Source organism: Lagopus leucura, unplaced genomic scaffold (assembly GCF_019238085.1).
Source record: "Lagopus leucura isolate 7727_CA_CO unplaced genomic scaffold, USGS_WTPT01 Super-Scaffold_100014, whole genome shotgun sequence".
In the NCBI taxonomy this organism is placed as follows: domain Eukaryota; kingdom Metazoa; phylum Chordata; class Aves; order Galliformes; family Phasianidae; genus Lagopus; species Lagopus leucura.
This window is the reverse complement of record NW_024962268.1, coordinates 6,406,113-6,430,752: the sequence shown is the minus strand read 5'-3', so window position 1 is coordinate 6,430,752 and position 24,640 is coordinate 6,406,113. Positions and strand designations below refer to the sequence as shown.

At 35.9% G+C, this 24,640-nt stretch overlaps 2 protein-coding genes across 5 annotated transcripts; both read left to right on the top strand.

The window, feature by feature from the left end:
- The first annotated feature begins 210 nt into the window (after window positions 1–210).
- TRAPPC13 (trafficking protein particle complex subunit 13) lies at window positions 211–24,493 on the top strand. 4 transcript variants are annotated; one of them, XM_042875086.1, is made up of 13 exons: window positions 211–348; window positions 7,063–7,131; window positions 9,110–9,209; window positions 10,005–10,089; window positions 10,789–10,916; window positions 11,081–11,153; window positions 12,869–12,913; window positions 15,873–15,890; window positions 17,996–18,129; window positions 20,961–21,159; window positions 22,975–23,075; window positions 23,941–24,088; window positions 24,181–24,493. In XM_042875086.1, exons 1-13 carry the CDS (start codon window positions 303–305, stop codon window positions 24,286–24,288), a joined length of 1,254 nt encoding a protein of 417 aa, XP_042731020.1. In that variant the 5' UTR covers window positions 211–302; the 3' UTR covers window positions 24,289–24,493. The 4 variants fall into 4 exon arrangements, with proteins under 4 accessions (XP_042731020.1, XP_042731019.1, XP_042731022.1 ...); XM_042875085.1 differs by having other exon boundaries at window positions 23,938–24,088; XM_042875088.1 differs by lacking the exon at window positions 15,873–15,890.
- Window positions 248–4,086, top strand: SHLD3 (shieldin complex subunit 3). Its single transcript, XM_042875089.1, has 2 exons — window positions 248–348; window positions 2,409–4,086. Exon 2 carries the CDS (start codon window positions 2,544–2,546, stop codon window positions 3,291–3,293), a length of 750 nt encoding a protein of 249 aa, XP_042731023.1. The 5' UTR covers window positions 248–348; window positions 2,409–2,543; the 3' UTR covers window positions 3,294–4,086.
- Window positions 24,494–24,640: the final 147 nt, after the last annotated feature.

The window sequence follows — 24,640 nt, the reverse complement described above, 5'->3', positions numbered from 1 at the left end:
GTAGGGGCGGGACTGCGCGCTTCCTCCGACTGAGCGGCAAAGAACTGCGGTTCCCGTCGTGCTCCGCGGGACTGCCGCTTCGGGAAGCTCTCGAGGACTATCCGTCACAGCAGGCATCGCCTGCTGGGCGCTCGCGGGGCCCGCCTTCCTGCGAGGAGGGGCTGAGCAGTTGGTGGCGCCGTGGTGGTGCCGGGCGGGGTGTGTCCTGGACAGCTGCTTCCGGGTTCGGAGGTGCTCGCTCTGCTGCGCCGTGCGTGCGCACTTCTACCGTGGTTGGGGCGCTCGGGGCTCGCGGCTGCACCATGGACATTAACCAGCCCAAGCAGGAGCACCTGCTGGCCCTGAAAGGTACGGGCGCCTTGCCTGGCCGGGCCCTCAGCGGCCGCTCTCATCCGGCCGGTCCCTGAGCGTGGGAAGTGCTGAGGGCCGAGCTGCTTTCCCCTGGGTCAGGGGAGGACTGCGGAAGGACGAGGCGCGCCGCGTGACCGCGTCTCGCTGCGGGGAGCGGGCGGGCGGGCGGAGGACGGGGCTGCGCGCCGGGCCTGGCGGGGCGCTCCGGGCTCTGCGCTGTATTTGCGGTTTGCAGACAGGCTTCAGCAGTTCTAATTTTTTTTTTTTTTTTTTTTTTAAGATTTTCTTTGTAGTCCCCTGATTTTTATTTTTTTTTTCCTTTAATGGCTTTTTCCCTCGGTGAACAGTCGTTGGCTTGCATTTTTGATTCAGGAAACACGGGTATTGAGAGAAAAAAACTAGTAGTTCTTACAGAGCTAGAGCTGATAGAAACAAAAATAATCGATAGGTTTCTATAAAAAAAGCTGGTTGTGCCAACAGGCACTTGGGTACCATGAGGTTAGGAGCTGAAGCAGTGAAAAACCTGAATCTAGCTGCCTCTTACTGCAGTCAGCAGAAGTATCCACCTTCTTTTTCTTGAACAGTGCTTGTTGGAAATAAGCATTGCTATTGAGGTGGAATAGGGAACAGTTAAAACCTTAATTACATGTGTATTTTAAGTGAGTGATATGGCTCAGTTATGTAAAGCAGTGCAGGTGCGTAGATGTTAGACTCCATCTCCTGTTTGTTTAATTGCTTCACAGTGTTTTTTGAGAGAGTTTTCAGCATCTCATAGTAAAATGTATTAACCATAATTTAGAGATCAGCAATCACTTTTTCATACATGTGTACAGACAACAGCTAAGCCAAAACGTAAGAACATGGAATACTGTCAGCTGCCATTATCAGAACATTTTGTTAGTAATTTATACAAAGGAACAAGTTGTATGGCATGTCAGTCTGTTTTTGCGATAAATCAGTAGGATCCTTGGGCTTGTGTTGAATTTGATACAGTGCCCATGCACAAAATATTGACAGTGACATGATTAAGCAATTTGAAATTTTAGTGACTCCAACATTATTGTATATTGCTAATATCTGATGGAAAACCTGAAATGATTGCAAACTTGATAAGCAGAGAGGGGAAGCTTGAGTGAGAGTGCATGTTATATGTGTTTTGTGTTATGTCTCATAGTCCTGTTTGTAGGTTGTTGTTTGTTGTTTTTTTTTTTTTTTTCCCTACTTTAATTTGGTATTTAAATAAAAGAAAGAAGTTACCGATATTTTTAGAGTATAAAATCTGTAAGGACTTACTACTTCTGAAAGAATGGCTGCATGTATTCCTTGGAAGCTATGAGGGTAAAAGTTGAATGTCTATGAACATTATATAAACTGGGAAAAAAAGCAGACCTTAGTCTGTTTAGACTTACCTTTTAGTGTCAACTTTAAAAACTGCAACATCTGTCAGTACTATTTCAGGAAGATTTCTGAAATACACAGTATATTCTGTAATTAATTTATATGCCTTGGCTTAGTCTGTTAAAATTTTGGGGGAAAATACTTCAAAAATAAATAAATATTTGATTGGTGGCTTTGCTGAAATAGACAGTGGTGGTGATGTGTCTTATTAAAGATGATATTTTTAAGAATTATTTTACTTCATGCTTTGAGTTCATAAAGTCATGTGAGTACAGAATCTTTGGAAAAAGAGAATTATGCTTGCCTTAATATGCAAGAATTAACATTTGAGGTCTTCTCAGTTATCCTTACCCTACTGATCACAAAAATGTAACAAGACTGACAGGTGGATGGCAAGCATGAAAAGGTTCCAGTGAAAAGAATATACTTGAGGAAGGACAGCATCTATTAAACTGCGTTCTTGTGGGTAATGTTCAGTGTACTGAAATTATGCTGGTGGTGATGGAACACAGTTGCTGTAGTCAGCTTGAGTAAATAGAAAAGTTAATGTACATGTCTGGCTTGTTTTTACCACTTGTTGCTTTTTTTTTACAGAATATCCTAGCAATGTTTTTCTTAATTTGGAAGTGTCTTATTTTTTCATAATGCTTCTGCTTTAGGTCCCGTTTCCCACTGATCTTTGCAGCATGGGGCAAGGAAATTCTTGTAAATAAGATGTTTCAATCTAGACTTATGAATCCTCATCAAGAGACTATTCTTGTAACTAAGAATAACTGGATTGCTACTGCACAAGCATGGAAGTGGTCTTACATTATCGACCACATCAGAGAGATCTGACAGAACTGCACAAATTTGCAGAAGCGGCAGTGAAGGAGCTTCCCATTCGTCAGTTACCAAGATTCACACCCTGGTTTCCAAATGATTTGTACAGACTTCCGCTCAAACCCAAAAAGCAACCACCTGTTATTTCTTCTGAAGAAGCAGAAGAATTGAAACAACTTACTACACCTTCAGAATGTATTGTAGAATCTCCTAGTTATGACTGCACAAAAAATCTCCTTGAATTTCGGTCTGATATGAATCACGGGCAGACTTTAACCCACACACAAAATGGCCGCAGGCAAATTAACTTGGAAAATCAAGGAGAACCACCATCTAATGAGAAACAGAAATTGAAAAGGTCTTGGAGTGTCTCTCTCTGTAGCCCTAAGCTTAAAGAAAAGATTCTTCCTCTATCTCAAGAACTTCAAAACAATTTGGAAAGACTTAAATTGCATGCATTTTATAGAGCAAAGTGGACAATTGAGCAGTCTAATTGTAATAACCAGAACTTGGAGGACATCTGGATAAAATTAAATAGACTGATCAAGCAGAACGAATTGCCATCTTGCAATGCTACTATCCAAAGATCTTTGGGACAGATATGGATTTTCTGTGATATACTATACTGTGAATATATTAGAAATATTCTTAGGGAAAAGCTGAGCCTTACTGATAAAATGAATTTGCTTGTACATAAATTTGGAATTATATTTAGTTTGTGATTGTAACATAGTTTTGTAACAATATTGTTGTCTGAAGTAGTTTCTAGTTAGCTTAGTTTTTAAGGAGCTTAAAATACACAAACTTCAGAACAGCTGATGAATTAATTAAGAGAAAATAACTGTTACTTTACTACAGTTTTCAAGTTGTAGTAGTGTATTTAAGTTTATTTTGTTGGGAAAATCGTGAATGGGTCAATGAAGATTAATACATTTGCCTCTCGCATTCACCTGCAACATGCATTTGTTTGATTTGGTACAGTATTCTGTGTTTTTTCTCTCGTCCTTTGTCTAAAGGAAAAAATAATACTTCTGCACTTAATTTCTCCAGGATATTCCCTTTGGAATTTTGCTTGTTTTTCTTCATATGATAATGTTTGAATAATAATAGTTTATTGTGGACATTGCATACCTCTTTGTAGTTTAAAACAAAGGATATTGAACATTGACATGCATTTTTAAACTTTGGCTGAAAGCTGAATGTTCTGTATTATTATTTGGTGTATTTGTGGGATTTAATATTACTGCTTAGCAAAACTGATATGACAGATAACTAGTTGTTGCTATTAGTAGTAGAGCTTATGTAGCCAATTTACATCAGTGAAATTACTTCTCTGATCTTAAAGATAATAGTAATGAAGTTACTTTGTACTGTCAGAATTTTTAGAGATACAATGTAGTAAGATGCAGAATGTTTTATTAAGTGTTAGAATCTGAGGAAAAAAGCAAGAGATAATCTGTAATACTACAAGAACAGAATACTTTAGTAGTCTCATTAAATACAATAATCTACGTATCTTGATTTGTGCATTTTGACTTCACTCCATGGTGTATATTTTTTAATTTTATTACTGTTATCTTTATTTTAAACTTGAGCTGTAACTCTTCCATGATAAGTAGTCGGTTCTAGTTATATAAGCTTATTGTAGATTTGAAGACAATTAGGTAATTGTCTATAATACAACCCCACTATATTCTTTAAATAAACTTAGGACTTAACTAAGAAAACATTCCTTGGTGGTAGAAAGGCTTTGCAAAGAGATCATGACAAATGAGAGTGCTGGGCACTCACCAAGTGCCTGAGTTGTAATGAGCAAGTGCCAGTTTCTGTGCCTGGAGCATACAGAATCGTGGATGAGCAGCCCCCATAGAAAGGGATTGTGCGTTGTGGCTGATGGCGAGTTAAACCATGAGGCAGCAGTTTGCCCTGACAGCCAAGAGTGGCATCCATGTCCTGGTGTGCAGTAGGCTGAGCACTGCCTGTGGGTGAGGGAGGGGTTGTCCTTTCTGTTCCGCACTGTGCAGCCTCACCTCCAGATCTGGGTGTGGTTTTCGCGCCACAATATATGGAGGACTTAAACCTATTGGAGAGTGTCCATGGAGGACTATGAAGATGGTAAAGGGACTGGAGGGCAAGGGGTATGAGGAGTGTCTGACGCCCCTGAGCGTGCTCAGTGCAGAGCAGAAGAGCGGAGGGGAGGCCTGATGGCGGCTGCAGCTCCTCACAGGTAGTGGAGGGCAGCGCTGAGCTCTGCTCTGTGTGACAGCAACAAGGCCTGAGGGAACGGCATGGAGCTGTGCCAGGGGAGGGCTGCTGGGGGCTGGGGACAGGTTGTGCACCAGAGGGTGGTGGGCAGTTAAGCAGGCTGCTCAGGATAGTGGTCATAGCAGCAGTCCCGCTCAAGGACCATCTGGCCAACGCTCAGAGGCAGGGTTTGAATTTTGGATGTCCCTGTGTGGAGCTGGGGGCTGGACCCTGTGACTTTTGTAGATCCTTTCCAACTTGATACTCTACAATCTGCCAAAATTTGGAACAGAGATCAGTGCCACTATTCAGTTGTAGTTGTCAGGGGCTTATGACCAATGATACTCACTGTGCTTGATTACACCACAGCTGGAGAACTAAACAGTAGTAAATGAATGCAGCATTTAGTTTTTCTATAAAGCTATTTGTTTCGGGTAGGACCAATGTAGAAGTGAAGTAAAAAAATTCTACTTTGAGCTATCTAGAACTGCTTTGTTCATACACACATGTGATTCAGTACCTTTTTCAGTTCCTATGTTGAATCCGCTTCTCTACTTACTCTGTTTTGTGTATTTTGAGGCTTTTTGTTTACCGCATGGTACAAAGCCTTCAGAGGTCATATTTTTAGTCTTTAAACACACAAAAGAGAATGATTTGAAGTTGTTGTTGTTTTACATTTGAAAACTAAGATTTGTTCATGTAAATACTAGCTTGTATAGGTTTACTGTATGATAGTATAAGTTAATGTGAACCAGCCCAGCCCACTACTATATGAAAGGAGTTGAATATTTTTATACAGTTGGAAATAGTGAATGCTGAGATGGTCTGTAAATAGTACAATAAATGTGAAAATGCAGTACATGTTTCAGTGCAAGGTTGTTGTTTAACATCTTGTATTCAAAAGAAATACTGTGATTTTTTTATAAAATAAAATTTTAAGTTTTATGTTTGGTAGAAGAAAAAGGAATCAGTGCACTTTACATATTCAGATCAAAATTTGAGATTGCAAATGCTAAACTTAAGTTTTATGTTGATGCATTCATATGAAGCAATAGGCAAGGTGGGGGCACTGATTTGTATTAGTAGGGAGGAAATTTGTAAGTTCAAGAATCTTAAATATATAGTGCAAATGAAAATCATGTGACCTTGAGTATTCTGAGTTACATGAAGTTAGAGAATCGCAGAATGGTTTGGATTGGAAGGAATCTTAAATATCACCTAGTTCCATTCCCCCGCCTTGAATAGGAAAACCTCCCACCAGACCAAGCTGCCCAGGAGCCCATTCAGCCTACACTGAACACCTCCAGAGATAAGCAGTCTGTGCCAACGCCTCACCATCCTCTGATTAAAGAACTTGCTCAGAATACCTAATCTGAATCTGCCTTTTTTTAGTTTGAAACCATTGCACAGTTTATCACTGCATTCCCTCATGGAGTTCCTCTTCAGTTTTCTTCTAGCTCCCCTTTGGGTACGAGAGGACTTCAGTCAGTTCTTCTTGGAGTCTTCTCCTCTCCAGGAGAGAAGAGCTCAACTCTCATCAACCTCAGCTCTCTCTTTCTATCTTCATAGAAGAAATGCCATTGAAAACACAACCTTCTTGAAGTAGAGTTTTGTTTTTTTAATCAGAAGATCTTGATGATTTTGATTTTATTGGTATTGATGAAAGATTTTATAAGAAGATCCTTGAGTTTTTTGGCCCTTTTGCTGTTGTATTGACAATCTTGGCTCCTTACTTCAGTCTTGGCTCCTTAATTCTATGTATATCATATGTATATTGTGGAGATTAGGATATAAATTGTGTTGTGTCCTGGTATTTATGGCTGCTAAAATCCAAATAAGTCATTGTGTTCAATTCTGTGGTATCTAGAGTCACAGAACAGACATCTAAGCAGACTTAGAATGGTCACACAGAATGAAGCTGGTACACTCCTTGTATCCACAAAAAACATAGTACAACATTTTAACAGAAAAGATATATTCAAATTTAAGATAAAAAATGGTAGACATTATTGTGTCAGAGAAAGCACGAGGAACCATTTTCACCACCCGTATGCTTGGATTAGAGTAGCAGGGAATTCATTTTGTTGAAAATGACCAGGTGGGCTAAAAAGATCTTGACATCGTTTGAGCTGAGATTTGATAGTGTTTTGTTTTCATTAGTTCTTTTTTTAATGGAGTGCATGACAGAACTGTGCTTAAACAAATAAACTTGTCAATTGACCTATGGTTTATTTTCTGCTTTTGCAGTGATGAGGTTAACAAAGCCTACCTTATTCACTAATATTCCAGTGACTTGTGAAGAAAGAGATTTGCCAGGTATGTTTTATCTACTAACTGATCATTGTGCACTGTACAGTTAACAAATGTACAGTTAACAAATGTACAGTTAGAAGAGCGGTGTGGTTGGGATGGTATTTTACAAGTTTATAGTTAAAAAGATTATTGTGGTAGAAAAGCCAATCAAAAATAAATGGAAGCTCCCCCTAGGCTCAAAGTATAAAACTCCAAAAGGAGGGATCTCCAGGAAAAGATCCTTCCTCAGTAGCAGTCAGCCCTTAAACAGGGTCTAGGAGAGGTGCAACCAGGCTCCATCCCTTCCAGTCACACAGCTGATTGCCTTCACTTGTGCTCCTTGGGCTGACTCACTGCTTGTCTCAGGTAATCAGACAGTGGTTCAGGCCATGATTTAGCAGTTCCCTTACAGTAAACACCTATTGCTAGGTTTAAGCAGTGCATCTAAGATTTATATGTGAAAAGAATTCTTCTGAGCTTCTGTAGAAAGTAATCTGAAATGCTACTATGTTTTGTTTGGTATTAGGTATAGGAAAATACCAAGATGCACTATACAACTCTTCACCTAGAGCTTTGAAAACTTAGTGATTATATTGTGAACATACGAACTTGAAATCTGAGCACTTAAGACGCTGTCTCTATAGTTGTTACTGTGAGGTAAGGATCATGCAGTTATTTTAATTGGGAAAGAATCTCTAACAGAGAAAAATATCTAATTGTAGAAAACAAAAGGTTGTTGTTAATATTTTCTTTATCTGGAGAAAATGCTGCACTAATTATAATCAATATGTATGGGAACTGAACCTCTGATTGATCACCTGAGGCGAGCCATGAGTCAGCCACAGGAGCACAGGTGAAAACAATTCACCTGTGCTGCCGGAAGGGGTGGAGCCTGGCTGCACCTCTCCTAGACCTATTTAAGAGCTGGCTACCAGGGGGAAAGGATCTCTTCTGGAGATTCACTGTGCTGGAGTTTTGTAAGTGAGCCCAGGATACGGGTTAGCTTTCTATCTATTCTCTTTTTGTTATCGTAATCTGCTTTGCTGAACTCTCTTGTTTATTTCGTAATAACATCTTAATATTCACTGATATATATTATACAACATATTGCAATGGAAACTGAATCACAGCAGAATCACGTGATTGTATGCTTGGTGTATGGAGATGAAGTATTACAAATTCCTGGATTACCCCTCAGTAGTAGTTGCAACTTAGATGTATAAGAAAAAGGGAAAGATCCAAGAAAAGAGACCTGTGTAGAAAGCAAGGCAGTCTGGAGAGAGGGTAAATGGGGCTAATCAATTGTTACGTTGTCGCAGTTCAGCAACCAGAGGCCTCTGTCATAGGAAAGTCCTTTATTACTCTTCTTCTACTACATCTACTATATTCACCCAACACAGCAGCATGCACACACACACATATACATATATATGATTATGTATATCTTGGATACAAGTCTCAACAGTTTCAAGGCCTCCCTAAGCAACCATATCTAATCTTACATCTTGTTTCTACGTCCAGTGTTTCTTCTTGACCAAAGCATACAGTTCCCTATTGTAAAAGATCCCCACCCGTGACCACCACCTTAGCACAGCAGAAGCAACAAACACGGTAACTAAGCAGACCTTGCTTTTGCCGTTTAGGCTTGTGAAGCCCATGGCCTCATGGAAGTTAGGCTAACTGTGGATCCCCACGGGGATGGACCCCCAGCAAGCTCCACATAGTCCCCTTCATTACGTGGCGTGCTCTATTTAGACAGAATATCCCTTAAGATTTAATTATAATTTGAGAATGCCTTTGAGATTGTGCTGTTCAGTGTAATTGTAAAAGCCTTAACTTATAAACAAGCATATATGCGTGTGTTTTGTCCCTAAGTAAGTTGGTTGTAAAACAAGTATATTTAGCATAAATTGAGAAGAAAAAAAGAAGTGTCATATCCTAAATGCAGACGGAGCCTTTGATTTGGCTAGTACTAAGATATATGCAATTTGATGTTTTACAGGTAATCTATTTCACCAGCTCATGAAAGATGATCCTTCTACTGTAAAAGGAGCAGAAGCTTTGATGCTAGGAGAAATGCTGACTTTGCCTCAAAATTTTGGGTAATGTATATTAAGTATATTAAGTTCTAGGATTCGTTTAACATTTCTTACTTGCCTTTCTATGCAATAAAATATTCAATTATTTTAAAACCATTCTGTGACTCGATTTTGAATGTGATGTAATATATAAATGTATATTGCTTAATGTTGTGTATAGCCTGATTGAATGTATCAGGAACAGTAAGTTGAAAGAAATTTTGGTAAAGTCCTGATATAAAATGCTGCTATAAACCACAGCTTATGCTGATAGATTTTATTGCAGTGACTTCTGTGTGTTGCAGTGTTGTCTATTATTTTGTATGTAGTATTGTCTTTGTATTTTTATCTTGTAAAACTTTTGATTTTCTTATTTTTTTTTTAAATTTGCTCTTAGTAGGATGACGTTTAGAAATATGGGTGTGAAATTGCCAACATATTCTAAGGTTTGATTTGGCAGCCTCCCTAGCTATACTTAAATTTGAATCCTATAAATAGTTCTGTTTCCTTCTGGATACTAGTAAGTATAAAAATTAACCACAGCAAATGGACTTCCCCCAGTGAGTCTCATGACTGTTGCAGTGTAGTTTCAGCACTGTATTTCTTCACACTGGACTTAGTATGAGTTTGTGAGCCACTCATAGAACTTTCACAAACTACATCTTTCTAGCATTTTAAGAACTGGAGATAGTAATCAAAGTTGGCGAGGCTAATGATCAGCTTAAAAATATATATATATTAAAAATGGAATTTTGTGAATTGTTTTTTTTTTTGTGTTGTTGTTGTTGCTAAACATATATGTGTATTTTTTAAATGCAGAAATATATTTCTGGGAGAAACATTTTCCAGTTACATTAGTGTACATAATGATAGTAATCAAGTTGTCAAGGACATACTGGTGAAGGTATGTGAAATCTATGTACTTGGTTTGTTAAAAACCAACAAAAGATCTTGATTGTTTTCTTGCAATATTAGTGCATTTACCATGTTTTATACACAGACTGTTTGTCATTTCTTTTTTGATCCAGAAAATATTCCTTGCAAATGGAAACAAAAACAAATGAAAATGGAAGTGAGGATAAGAAATATTTTAATATTAGAATTAAAAAACAAAATGAAATTGTATTAAAAAGTGGATAATCTGTAAAGCTTCTCTGGAGAATTAGTGGCAAAACTTCCAAAGCCAAAAAAACCATGTGTTCTTTTATTTGCAGTTGTTATTTTCAGTTATGTAGTCAAAGCTAGTCTCTTTATAGCATATATTTACTTGTGTTTTCCTTATGTTTTGAATGAGTTATTTCCTGGTGCATCATATTTTGCATTTCTTGTTGAACAGAGAATTGCATGAGAACAAAAATTTTAGAAGTTTATGGAACTCAAGAGTAAATGGGAATTTTATAAGCTACATATTGAAGGATTGGATTTGTCAAAGACAATTTCTAAAATACATGGAAGCAACTTATCTCGCAATGAACACAGTTGTGCTTTATGTATAAAAATGTGCAGAATAAAACCCTCAGATACTTCTCAGCCTAAGTTATTTTTCCATATTTTACCTTAAGCAGCTGTGGAGTTACCTGATGCTTTGTTTTTCTGTTCTTAGGCTGATCTTCAGACAAGTTCTCAGCGCTTGAACCTGTCAGCTTCTACTGCTGCAGTGGCAGAACTTAAACCTGACTGCTGTATTGATGATGTGATTCATCATGAAGTGAAGGAAATAGGAACGCACATGTAAGGTTTTAAATCTTCGAACTTGGTGTTTTTATCTGTTTTTGATTTATTTTTAACATTGCAGAGGTATAATAAACTGTGAAACTGCAGCATGTGCCTGATATTCTATTCCTTCATTAATACAGTACAAAATTTAATTATTTTTTTCTAAATATGTCCTTTAGCTTAGTTTGTGCAGTAAGTTATACTACGCAAACAGGAGAGAAGATGTACTTCAGAAAGTTCTTCAAATTTCAGGTACAGTACACAGTATTCTACTCTATTTGTACAAAGTGAATCAATCTGAAAAAGTAATGTTAAAACAGTTTATGCTTCAGAAGTATTTTTACATGCTGTTATATATTTGACACTTGAAATCAAATGGATAGAAGTTATCACTTCAAACTGGGTGAACTGATGGTTTATAATTACAGCGCAGCTAAAGTTTTCAGAAGTTACAGATACTATTTTTTTCATTGATGGGTAAAGAAAAATCAATTTCCAATCTCTTTATAGCAGCCATTTTTATGATTTTTTTAAAACATATTAAGTGTTGTTCAGTCTGACTTTGACATATCTAACTTGTGAGTTTAAGTTATAAAAATCTGATTTTTCTCTTAGTGTTCTTAACCTTTTAAAACTGGAATAGATGGTTTTTTTTTTTAAAGGAAGCTAAGAAAAGAATTCTAAATGTGCTATATTTTACTAATGTCATAAGAATTAATTGATAAAGTTGAAAGTCTTCATTCCACCACACAGGTACCAAACTTGATTAGAATAATTGATGAAAGCAGGAAGTCACTATCATCTGGATTGATTTTGGTTGGAAAGTGTATTTTAGCTGTGTATTTAATGGGTGTTGATTTACTGTGAAATATATTAAGACTTGGATGATTGTGGGATAACAAAGAAGTATTGGGTGGCGTGTTTTATTTAATATGTTTTTGGCTATTCTTATATAGATTCTGACAGTACATGAGCCAGACCTGTGGCTTATCATCTATGTCTTCTCCAGATTGCACATGATCTTATTGTACACTTACAGCCCTGTACTCAATCTGATTACTGCAGACAATATTATTTTGGTCTTTAGAAGGCTAAATTGCCATCTGGTACAGACAAAGAATATCAGTGTGTGCTATTAGTATCTGTGGGCCTTCCATATGTGCAGGAGAACAAATGTTCCCAGCAAGACATTTTAAACTTGTTTCCCTGTAAGTATAATACGTTATTTCTTTCAGATCTATCAGTGTATTTCCATTTTGTAAGTATTAACTGCTTGGAGTTGAAGACACTGATTTTATGTGCAACATTTAAAAACCATCGCTTTGTTCTCTCCTTTTGTCATCAAATTTTTCACTGTTAATTTATGAGATTTAAAATATCTGGTGTCTATTCTTTTTTTTCCATCTTAGTAGTGTTAACAGTTGTATTTTCAAGAAGGAAGTCATGGCTAGTAATGGTTCATTGCTTAAGAAAATCACATGTGTAGTTCTTTCATTTATTTTTAGAGAGGTCCTCAGCAACATTTGTTTGGTGCTAAATGCTCAAGGGCCTTTTAGATTATTTTTGTTCCCCTCTTGAGAGCAAGTGGAGTCCACTACAGGATGCAAGGTGGATGTAATGTTATTTTAGAGACAAAATCTGCTCACTACATCATATTTGTCTCATTTAATAAGAGGATGTTGCAGAGTATTTGTTACCAATATGAGAAGACTACTCGGGCAGTAAGAAAGCAACTGGGCTGGTAAATAACTAGCAACTAGCATATAGCAAATTTTGAGTTATTAGATTATTCTATTGCATGTTTCTTTATGCACCTGTTCTGCTTATGGTAAAAAAAAAAAAAAGGAAAAAAATCCAAGAATACCATCAGCATCAAATCTTTGGTGAAGATTTACCACTATAAACAGTTTGTACTAATGATGTCTGAGAAACCAATAGTCAACCTGTCTTTTTTCCATTTCACTCAGGTACTCAAACCATTAGATGTGAAAACCAAATTCTACAATGCAGAGGTAAATGTGAGTTATTTGTATTTAGGTTTGTTTTGGTTTAGTGTTTATTACTTCATTTTAGGTAGTTAGATTAAATTCAAAGATCTTCTTAATGATCTTATTTATTTGCTGATGAGTTTATGTAATGTAAATTAAACATAGATGGATTCATGATGGAATGAAAAGAAATGGCATATGTAAAGCAAGCATGTAAAGAATTTGATGTAATTGCTGAAAATTTTTCATGTTTTCTGCTGTCCTGTGAACTCAAATAATTGCATTTACAGATTGTATTTTTAGGTTGATAGACTACTTACAGTAAGGGGAGATTAATTGTATGAAAAATAGATAATAGTGTACCACAGTGGGAAAAACAAATTTTTCTCCAATGTAAATATAACCCCTCTGTTAACTAACTTCATTTTCAGGTTTTGTGTCAGTTATGCATGGCACTTTAAAACCTTGTAATTGCAAATATTTATTTGGATGTATACCTAAGTATCTCTTTGTGGCTCTTTACTGGTAGAATTCTAGTTGAAGGTAGCACTGATAGTGGAAACTCCTACAAATTACATAGATTATTCTTTTCAATTGTAGACTTTCCTTGTAGGTATATGTATTGTATAAAAAATGAGTGAAATTGCGGAAAACTCTTTGCAGTGAAGAATAAATGGAAGAAAAAAAGACACATGTGACAATCTGAAAATAATTTGTGTTAAGTAGAAAACATTTTACTATCCTGTTTGTTCTTAATGGAGCAGATACATGCTAGGAATTTGCAGTAGAAAAGCAGAGTGTCTCAAAATCTATTGTCTTAATTGTTTATCTCAATCATATTTATATATGGGTTTATCACGTGAGATTATGGCTATACGGTTGCAAAAGATGTATTTCTGATAAAAATCAACAGAGAAAGCAGGAAAAATGACATCATGATTTTTGGTCTAAAGATAAGGATCTTGGGTGCAAACATCAACCGTGTTCAGAGTTGCACAGGAGATTCCCCAAGATTTTCTCTGTTGTATATGACCAGCACGTAGATTATAATCCATTTAATATAGCATGTGGTTTATTTAGGGGAAGTACAGTTGAAAGAATTTAAATATCGTAGTACAAAGAAATGAAAGATATGTGAATAAGTGTATGTACTACTAGCTGAGTGCTTGAGTGCTTCATAGATCTAGCATAGATTCCAGTAATGGGGAATATCTTCAGAATTACATAAATAAGATAAATATTGATTTTCTACATGAATCACATTGTTTCAGGTAGAAAATACATCGTGGGGTGAAGGGGGACAAATGTCTTAAACCTTATTGTCTCTCTACTTTATATGTAAATTTTGTTCTGTGCTGAAAGAATTCTTAATTTTAGGCAGACTTATGACATGTCATGAATACTCTTGACTTTTTTCTTTTTTTTTTTTTGTCTGAATGGCACTGATAAAGTATAGAATGAAATATCGCCATCCCTCACCTAGCCACCAATTCCTCATTAAAAATAAAAATTTCTGAGAAGTTGAGGTGTCTGAGCTGATGGTGGTTTTTGGTTTTTGTTTGTTTTGATTTGGTAAGCTGCTGGGTTTTCGTTGTTTTTTTTGTTTGTTTGTTTTTTTTGCTTTTTTTAATTCATGAAGGTTTGAAAAGGTTGCTTTGTTGCCTTTTGTTATTTCTTTCTGGGTATTCATATGGCTTCATTACTTCAGTATTCATATGATTGATTAAAACTTCTTTTTTAAAAAAAAAAACTGTGGATAATATTAACTGAAGGATTTTCATTTACCCAGCAAACTGATTTTAATTTCACTTCTGAAAGGACGTTAAGTTCTGCTATGTGATGTAACAGTGAAAGATAGATAAAAAAAGAAAGAAAGAAGAAATTGGATAAATGCTGTTTGTGGCACTACATTGCTATCAGAAGCACCAGTGCCTACATTCTGAATTTTAAGGCAGACTTCTCCTTGGGAGTAGAGGAAGATATGTATAATTGCTGATTAACTAGAGGTATTTAAAAGTTAAGTAACCAGTTGAACTGTTAATGTTACTGATGAGATACAATTTGAAAGATTTATCACTATAATTATGAATTACAATTTCTAGTTTTATTTCATCTCTCTAGGACAAGGGATAACACTGAACTTAATCTTCTTGCATGTTGCTCATGTTGCAGTAACACCCAAATCATGATGGTCACTGAAATTCGTGTATAAAATGCATGTCCTATCACCTTAGTCTGCTGCAATCCTGTGATTGAATTACCTGACTCAGTGTTTAGAAAGTCTCTCACTGACTTTTTGTGCCTCAGAAAGGATCTGAAAAAGATTCTGTTCCTGCAAACGTTCTCAGGGAGGCAAACATACAGATGCTTATGAAAATAAAGTTTTCACTTGAAGTACTTTTTTTGTTTTGTTTTAATGAAGATTACCCCTCCCAAAAGATATTTTTTCCCATTTAAATTACACCAAATTTTGTTGCAAGCTGTAGTATTGTGTCTTGGCTAGAACATTTTAAAACTTGCTTTTTACTTTTGAGACTTTGAATATATGGATACTTCAAATTATCTGTGAAATGACAAGGACTGTTTTTCCATTTCATACTCAACTCATTGCATGGATTTAAATTAAAAGCATATTTTAAAATTGCTCCAAAACTGCTTTTTTTGAATATAATTAATTTATTCTATCATGCCTTACATGTGGCTTGTATGCCTTAGGCTCTGTTTTGTATTGGTTCTGCAGCAGTTAGTAAAATCTGAAGCAAAGCTAGTAAATCATGTAACAATACTAGCTACCACTTAATAGAAATGTACTTGTCATCTTTGTTTGCATCCATTTTAATTTACATTTCTGTCTTACTAATGCTCTTGTGTTTAGATGGTACAAAAAAATGCAGAAATGCATTTTGTTTGAAAGTTAGCCTCCTTTTTCTTTAACATTTAACCCTAATTTCTCTAATGTGTTCTTTTTTTATTTTCCCATTAGAGTGACCTCAGTTCTGTGGTAATTTTTATTTTTTTAATAAATCTGTATGCTTTTTTAATTGTCTGTCTGTCTCTGTGCTTGTTATTGACACTTTAAAACATAATGGAAAAGCAATGTTTGTTCTGCATATCATGAACTGATGTTTTGCCATCTGTCCTGCATACATACAGCTAATCTTTTAAATGGTTAGCTCTTTCTTTAATACCCATTGTTGAAACTGAAAGTTGGTAATTTCAAATTCTCATGTGTGCTATTCTGTAGGACATATCACAAAAATTTGGTGAGATGGAAGCTTTCTTGTTAACTGGAAAAGGGGATTTGTTATTTAAAAGTGAAAGTTAATCTCCTTTAAAACATTATTAGTTTTGAACCGTGGGAGTGTAGATTTAACAACAGCACTACTTGTGTAAGCTGTGACAGAACTTTTCCCATCCAGTTAGTGGAGACAGTGGGTTTGAGGAGAGAGCAGCAGCTGGATGTTCTTTCTTTCCTGAGCTGGAGCCTTGCTTTCCAACTTCAACTGCATGTAAGAGTTGATGAGTTAGTATGGTACTCCTGCAGTCTGATTTCACTTCAAGGTGTGTGTTGTACTAAGGCAAGCTGTGTTCTGGTGAACTACTTTAAGGTGTTTTTTATTTTATTTTTTAAAAAACAACTGATATTTATACAATTACATCTAGGGATAACATAAAGCTAACTTGCTTTTTCATTATGCTGCTTGCTTTTTCTTTTCCCTTTCAAACTAGCTTTTCCAAAATTTCTGCCTATGGTTGCTGCGTTAAAACAACTAAAACTTGGGTTAATGGAGATTTTAAGCAATGGATTTATGGGATATAAACAGTGTCAATTTAAGCAACAGTCAGGTGGTGGTTGTAATGAGTGCCTAGAGCCATGTTTATTTGGGGGTACTACCAACTCTTGGAAGTGCAAGGTAGCCTGTTAAGCTTGCACAATTTCCATTCCTCTATTTATCTGATACAGGCATAACTTGTTTGTAAGGCACAATGAGTTGTTCCATTACTAGTCTGCATTTCTCCATCTAACAGAGTTCCTTTTGAGAATAACGTAATTCAAACATATTCTGTAACTTACAAATTGAGCTTCTCCAGCTTGTTTACACTGATTTAAAAAAAAAGTAAGCTTTTATCCATTTCTACATGAAATACATCTTTTAGATTTATCATACATTTAATCTAGTTGTTACACAGTTTACTGGTAACTGTCTCATAAATGCAGATTTGATATTCCCCCCCCAGCACATATTCTTTTTTTTTTCTTTTTTTGTAATTGGCACTTCTTCAGGGACTTATGTGTCTGATAGCCTGAGCCTTCAGTGGTTATTCTGCCATCAGGTTTAGAGCTTCAACATGATTTTAATGGTCTGCATTTCCAGAGAAGCAGAGGCAAAAATCCCTCTGGTTTCATGAGTTGTTTTTTTTCCAGTATATTCAGTAAAACAGTCTGTACCTTTCATTCTGCATTAGAACATCTTGAGGCATTAGCTTCATTAGTACAGATAGATCTTATAGGAGGCTTTGAAAGTTGAGCACCCACTAAATTGTTAGATGTAGGTAATGCTAGTGACCATTGGCATGATGAAGCTGAGTGAAAGGGGAAGCTGTTTTACTTTTTAGCTGACACACAAATGTTTCAGAATAAAAATGTCAGAGCATGTACGTGAGCTGTTATACTTTAGTTCAAGCAAAACACGCACACTTCCTTTAATTGTTTTTATACAGCACTAGTAATCTGGCATGGCATGGCATTAACGTGCATTGGAATTCCTTATATTTTTTTAATAATTTGGATTATAACTTCAGTTGTTACCGAGTTGATGAAAATCTTGGGAAGTGGCAATCTGAAGTGTTACAAATAAGCAGTAGCTAGAACATGCAAAAATTATCCCACATCCATTGTTTGGCAAGATACCTGTTCACTAACACTGTTGCTCCTATTAATGGTAACTGGGATTAAGGTTTTTCTTGCATTAATTACTTTGATTTGCAGGCATGAACTAAACACACACGACTTTTTTGTTTGTTTGTTTTTTTAACAATAGGACTATATATTATTTTAATATTAGCAATTACATTTTTGTGATTTTGTCCTTTATTTTTCCCTAGACAGACGAAGTGTTTCTGGAAGCTCAGATTCAGAATATCACTACCTCTCCAATGTTTATGGAGAAGGTTTCTTTAGAGCCATCCATCATGTACAACGTTGCAGAACTGAACACAGTTGACTCAGCACGGGAGAGGTATGCTCAGACTGAGGAAACATTGTATTATGATTTCATGAGTTGTAAGCATTATAATCACTGAGTTGCCTGTAACTGTAGGAGTGCACTTATTTGCAAAATTAAAAAAAAACAAATTCCTATTATGTATTCAGCTTGTTAGTTTTCTTTTTATAGAAGTTATTTTTAAAAACTTATAAACAAATCCCTATTTTCACCCTCAAATAATAACATGAATGCATTGAAATGTTTCAGTATATATTTCATAAGATCTAGCACACATATGGTTCTGACCTGTCTGTTCATAGATACAGGACCTTTCCATCCTCGTTTCTTTCTAGTAGATGCATATCCATTTTCAGTTATCTAGTTATAATTTATCCAACCAGCAGTTAAGGTGAATCAGTGGAATTCCTTCACAGAGTCTTAGGCCACAGGTGTTTGTCATGCTGAAATAAACACCAAATAGCGGAAGAGCTGTGTACTGTGTTCTCTGAAATTATTGTGGGCAGAAAAGCTTGTAGGGTGGATGTCAGATTTGGCTGCTTGCAGTTTGCAGTTGCTTAGGTTTTTTGGAAGAGGTGTACTTTGAGTGCTCTATAGTAGGAGTTAAAGTGAAAATTCTGTTTTCTCTTCTCCTTGTCTGTCAAAGCATTTGGCCACTAAAGTGGAGTGCTGTTCATACAAAGTGTTTTTATCCAGTGTAATGTTTTGTGTCTTGAAACTGCAATCATGAGCTTGTAAAACTGAGAGAGCCTGGAATTTCCTGGAAAGGAGTCAAATAACAGTTTATATATTTGGAATGACTTAGTGTGAATTGATTTTTTGCATATTGAGACTTAGTGAATACCATGGCTGAAAGGCAGTTCTGCACTCATGGATCCAATTCCACTTTGTGACCATTGCTGTCTGGAATCGTAGCAATTAAGAAAATCTTAAGAGAGCTAGCAAGAGTGGTAAAGAGAAGATTAATGAATGAAGAGGTTGGAGAGGCAAAACAAAGGGTTCCTTAAGTTGCTGAGGGGGCTGTGAGTCTGTGAGGTAAAAACTTAAAAGATCTGTGTTTGATAAAATAGAAAGTATTGTGAATACAGGAAATGGAAGCATGGCAATTTCTTCTGGGAATTGTTGTCAGCATTCAGTTTGAAATAAACTGGACTTTGATAGACAGAATAAGTTCTATATTTCTTACCAGTTATATTGATGTAGTTCTTTACTTCTCAGCATGAAATCTTTACTCTAAAATATGAACAAGTTGATGATGTTAGATTTGTGATCTGTAGAAGGGATTGTTTTTCTTAAGGGTATCATACTTACATGTAAGCTTTACCCATGTCCTGAACCCTGGTTCTCAGTATGTACCTGCTTCCCTTTTTCTGATGCTTGAGAAGATGATTGAACTGTTATTGGAAAATGTAGTTGTAAGAACTCTTGAAAACTGAATTTAATCCTTCTTTATTGTTGCCCTTGCCTTCATATTATGTGATGATTCCCTATTGTGTTCATTAAGTAATGTTTCAGCATGTTTCAAGTACAAAGCTTAATTTTTTGTTAATAGCTTCATTAAGTAACTGTTGGCTTTTTTTGCAAAATTTTCATTTGCTATTTTAATAGCCCATGAATTAATGTATTCAGTTCTGCAGATTGTTACAAGCAACCTGTTTTCTGTTGTTGTAAAATCTCTCCCTCCAAAAAACAAACAGTGGTTTGGTAGGTACTTTGGAGGTCTTTATCTATATATGGTCCTTAAGAGTTTATTTTCTGGTTTATTTCTTTACACAAGTAAGTTCTAAGCTCCTTGGATTTATTGGTGTGAAGAATTGTTTATTTCAAAGTACTAGTTATGCACAGGGAATCTGAATTACAGCGAATGCTTTTTCTGCTCTCACCTAGTTCTCATTCAAATTAATGTGAAAAACAAAGCAATCAGAGATTTAAATTTGTTTCAGTACCAGTGTTTGCCTCTTCCTATATCAGCTACCCGGTTTCTGTATTCATGTGTTTGTATCTGTTTCCTGGAGTTAAAAAAACAAACAAAAAACACCGAAACAACAACTACAGTAACAACAAAAACAGCCAAAAACCCAAAACTCATGAAAGAATACAGCTGGTTTTGCATAGTTTTACCTCTGTATCTTTTAATCTGTGAATATCTGTGCAGAATTGAAAGGGTAAGTTAGTGTATGTGTTTAAGGCAGATAGAGCATTGCTATAGTTGATTTTTTTTTTTTTTTAAACAAAGCTAAATCTGTATACAGTTCTTGACTAATGAGATTAAATTAGCTTTTGAATTAAATTAGCTTTATGGCCGCAAGTTATACCAGAGGAGGTTTAGGTTGGACATGAGGAAGAACTTCTCTCAGAGAGTGGTCAGGCACTGGAATGGCTGCCCAGGGAGGTGGTGGAGTCGCTGTCCCTGGCAGTGTTCAAGAGGAGTCTGAACAACGTGCTGTGTGGTATGGGTTAGTACTAGTGGTGGCAATGGTGATGAGGAGACGGTTGGACTGAATGATCTCATAGATCGTTTCCAACCTTGTGATTCTATGATTCTATGAAAATTACCAGCACAATTATTCGAATGTTGAGATGCCAGATAATAAACAAAGTGGATTTCTATCTCAGTTCTTTCTGTCTCAGCTGAATCTACTTTCTTACATCTAAATGTGGTCCTTCAGTTCTGCATACATTTGAGGAGTGTTTTCTATTGTGAATATGTAAAAATGTGTGCTAGTATCGACTACATTGCCACATGCACAGTAAAAATGGGGAAGGAGGGGAAGAAAGGTTGAGTTCTTATTAAGACCTCCTAAAAATAACTGTTTAAAATGAAGGAATAATGTTTTTTGTTCTAGTGAGTCAACTTTCGGCTCAAGAACTTATTTACAACCTATGGACACACGTCAGTATTTATACTGCCTGAAACCAAAGCAGGAATTTGCAGAGAAAGCTGGAGTAATAAAAGGTGTCACTGTGATTGGTAAACTAGATATCGTATGGAAAACAAATCTAGGTGAGCGAGGAAGATTGCAAACCAGCCAGCTTCAAAGAATGGTGAGTCTTTAAGCGTCATTTTAATTTAGTATCAATTTTAAGGCAACTCAATGAACAGCTGAATAATAACTTGAAAGAAAATTCAAGCTTCTTACTTTCTGGACCTCAATCTGAATTCATATAAGTATATATGGGAAAGTTATTTAATATACTCAGCATATGTTTGGTCTATGAAGTGTGGGGAAAAAAACACTAAACTGGAGTTTTCATTTTGATCATGTGAATGACTGTGTTTTTTTATCTCATTTTCCTGATTGTTTGTTCTCTGGCACATAAAATGTTTTTTCTTCTTTGTCACTGTGCTGAACAATTTAACTTAATGGCTTGTGCACACATTGCTGGAAGCAAGTAGAGGATAGCAAAATGTATCAGAACAAAATGAACTTCTTGGTTGCCATTTGGCAGGAAGCTGAAAAGCACTGAAAAAACAACTCCTGCTTGAACAGTTAACATACAAAATTCTTCTCCCTAATTCATACAGACATATTAGTTTCTATGAGTTACAATTACATATGTGTAGCATATGTAATACTATGTATGTTTCAGATTTACAGTCTTGATTCAGGCTATTTTTCTGGTCGATTTATAAGTTGTTCATGAACTTTGAGGTTTTGATTACTTTCATTGTCTCATCTTCTAAGTGCTGTCAGGTTAGTTGGTGTCTAAATTCCACTCACCTTTCATCATTTTTCTCCTAATCCATTTAGTAATCCAATGAGCATTTGTTTCCCTCGCAAGCCCCAGATTTTACGCTTACTGTTCCTTTATGTCATTACTTTGGTCCAGATCAGGAATGCATTTTTGAAACAATTTATTGGATGTTTCCTGCTTAAAATAATTTCACTTGGTTTTGGAGTGGTCTTGTAATTCACAGACTATGTTTTTTTCTTGCAGGTTTCCAAAGTTCCATTGCTCTACTGATCTGAAATTCTCTGTTTTGACACTGCTCACTCTAATGCCCAATTTAATAAGAGTTTTAAAATGTCATCTGTCTTCAGTCTGTAATGAGCCATATATAACTAAAAGCTGTTCACAAGCTGTCAGGTCACTGACTTACTGTCTGGGCCTCATTGGGAATACCTTTTAAGCTGTAGATGTAGCTTTTAGCACATCAGCAGAATTTGAACGTATGTCTCAGCTGCGACTTGTTAGGCAGAATAAAATTTCCTTCATTTTTCCTTTGTAGTTTTATCATTTGTGGAGATTGAACTTAAAGATAAAAGGCATTAGATTTTCAGTCAACCCGAGTTTGTATTAAGTTGAGTATTCATTGTGGGTTTGTTAGTAAATCATATGAGAAGTGTTTGGCTCTTTACAAAATACAGAAAAGTATTAATGCACCATTCTATCTGGTGGCAACTAATTATTTTGGCAGATGTTTGGAAGACTGAAATAGCAAGAGAATGCACCGTCTTATTCCTTAGGAACAGTATTTCTTCTAAAGATGAAGAATACTGAAGGACTAATGCAGGAAAACTATATTACCATCTGATAGAGAGGTTATAGAAATGAATGTTAATCAGGAACAGTGTATGAGTATTGGAACTCAGAGTGAACTGGCCGAAAAAAATAATAAAGTGCATATTATTACCTGTAAATTAATTCATTATACTTGATGCAGATCATCCTGTCTAATGAATTGTTAATTGTTAAATCTATCAGAAAGGTGATAATAGTGGGACACTGAGCAAGAAGAGACAATCCTCTTCACATCCTGTTGTTCTAAACCTGTTGTAGTAAATGAAAACGTGAATAGTAAAAACTCCAACTTTGCCAACCAGTATTTGAGCAATGTGCATTCTTATACTTCCCCAGGCTCCTGGTTATGGTGATGTAAGGCTTTCTCTGGAGACAATACCAGACACTGTGAATTTGGAAGAGCCTTTTGATATTACATGTAAAATAACAAATTGCAGGTAATGATGTCATGTGACTCTTGTTCTTCTTCCTGAGTTGCTAAGTTGTGGCTAGTACATTTTTCAGGGCATTTCTCCTGAAGCATTTCAAGCATGGATTTTACTTTGAATACCACCTAATTGATGGTTCATTACTTTAAACATCTTTTGGATTCCAGTGATTCTAAATAATTAAATATATCTTCCATTACTATGTGTTGATACTATTCTAATCAGGAGACTGTCAAAAATCAGCAGTGGAATTCTGCAGAATTGGCTGCAGTATCATATAAGATTTCACAGTTCAATTGCATATTCTTAATTCTTTCACAGAACTAGTGCTTACTTGTTTTGCTTTTTTTTTAATTGCACATAATTTATCAGAATAAATACCATTTATATCAAGTTTGATTTTACTGCTAATTCAGTACCACCCCTGGAGTGTCTCCTAAGCATTCTCTTAAGTGGTCTTCTGTGGGTCTTTATCCATGTTTTGACTTGATTTGTATTTACACTGTGTTCTCCAGTAGACCTTTATTGTCTCCCACAACACTTTTGTAAAGCAATTCTAAATAAAATTTGAAGCCAGGAACTAAAGCAAATGCCTGGTCTGCAGGTACTGCGCACTGAAAAGGTGAACGTTATTGTCTTCTCCAGTTAACTAAATCCATGATAGAACAGTCACATTAGCCAAGGCTGCATGTAAATAAATTATTGCACATCACAGTAAATCTTATTTGCTGTCTTATAATTATATAAATTAATTTTAAGTGTTTCATTAATAACAACCTAAATAATAATCTAGCTGTTAAATATTTGCAGTCATTGAATGCTTAAAAAAAAAAAGTCCACAGGTTTATTTCCATTTTTCAATTTCCTCTAGCAGTGAGAGGACTATGGATCTGGTTTTAGAAATGTGCAATACTAATTCCATCCACTGGTGTGGAGTTTCAGGAAGACAACTTGGAAAATTACACCCAAGTTCCTCTCTCCGTCTTGCACTTACGTTATTGTCTTCAGTGCAGGGATTGCAAGTAAGTCAGTGGCATGGATTTGTTATAAAATACCTGTTTTATGAGTTTGGTAATTCTTATAACGGGTCTTATAATTTTTTTTTCCTTTCTAGAGTGTCTCTGGCTTAAGGCTTACTGACACGTTTTTGAAGAGAACATATGAATATGATGATATTGCACAAGTCTGTGTTGTTTCTTCAAAAGTCAAACAAGAAAGCTGAAGAAAATTTTATTTCTGCTGTTTGTTTTTTGGACCAACTTCTTGTGTTTTTGCCGTTGAATCATATTGTGTGAAGAAAAACCCCGATATACCCGTAAGCACAAGTTGCTTATTTAATTTCTCTCAGCATCTTTTTGAATGTTTTAAAATCTCCTGAAAAGATGCATATGCATCTTAATGAAAATAAAGCCTTTGAAAAAAGCGTAGCTCTAGCAAATTGTATTTCATTAAATGTGTTGGGTGAGGGTAAGGATTGACATGGAGTTTCTTTGAATCTACTTATTTAAAATAGCAGTGCCCTGCATTTTTTTTATTTTAATTATCCTAAACATTCTGAAGTTACTAAATTGTGG

Coding starts and splice junctions, on each gene's coding strand:
- TRAPPC13 (XM_042875085.1), top strand. CDS start 303: ATGGACATTAACCAGCCCAAGCAGGAGCACCTGCTGGCCCTGAAAG. Junction 10,917..11,080: donor AAGGAAATAGGAACGCACAT/GTAAGGTTTTAA, acceptor TATGTCCTTTAG/CTTAGTTTGTGCAGTAAGTT. Junction 11,154..12,868: donor GAAAGTTCTTCAAATTTCAG/GTACAGTACACA, acceptor CATTTCACTCAG/GTACTCAAACCATTAGATGT.
- SHLD3 (XM_042875089.1), top strand. CDS start 2,544: ATGGAAGTGGTCTTACATTATCGACCACATCAGAGAGATCTGACAGAA.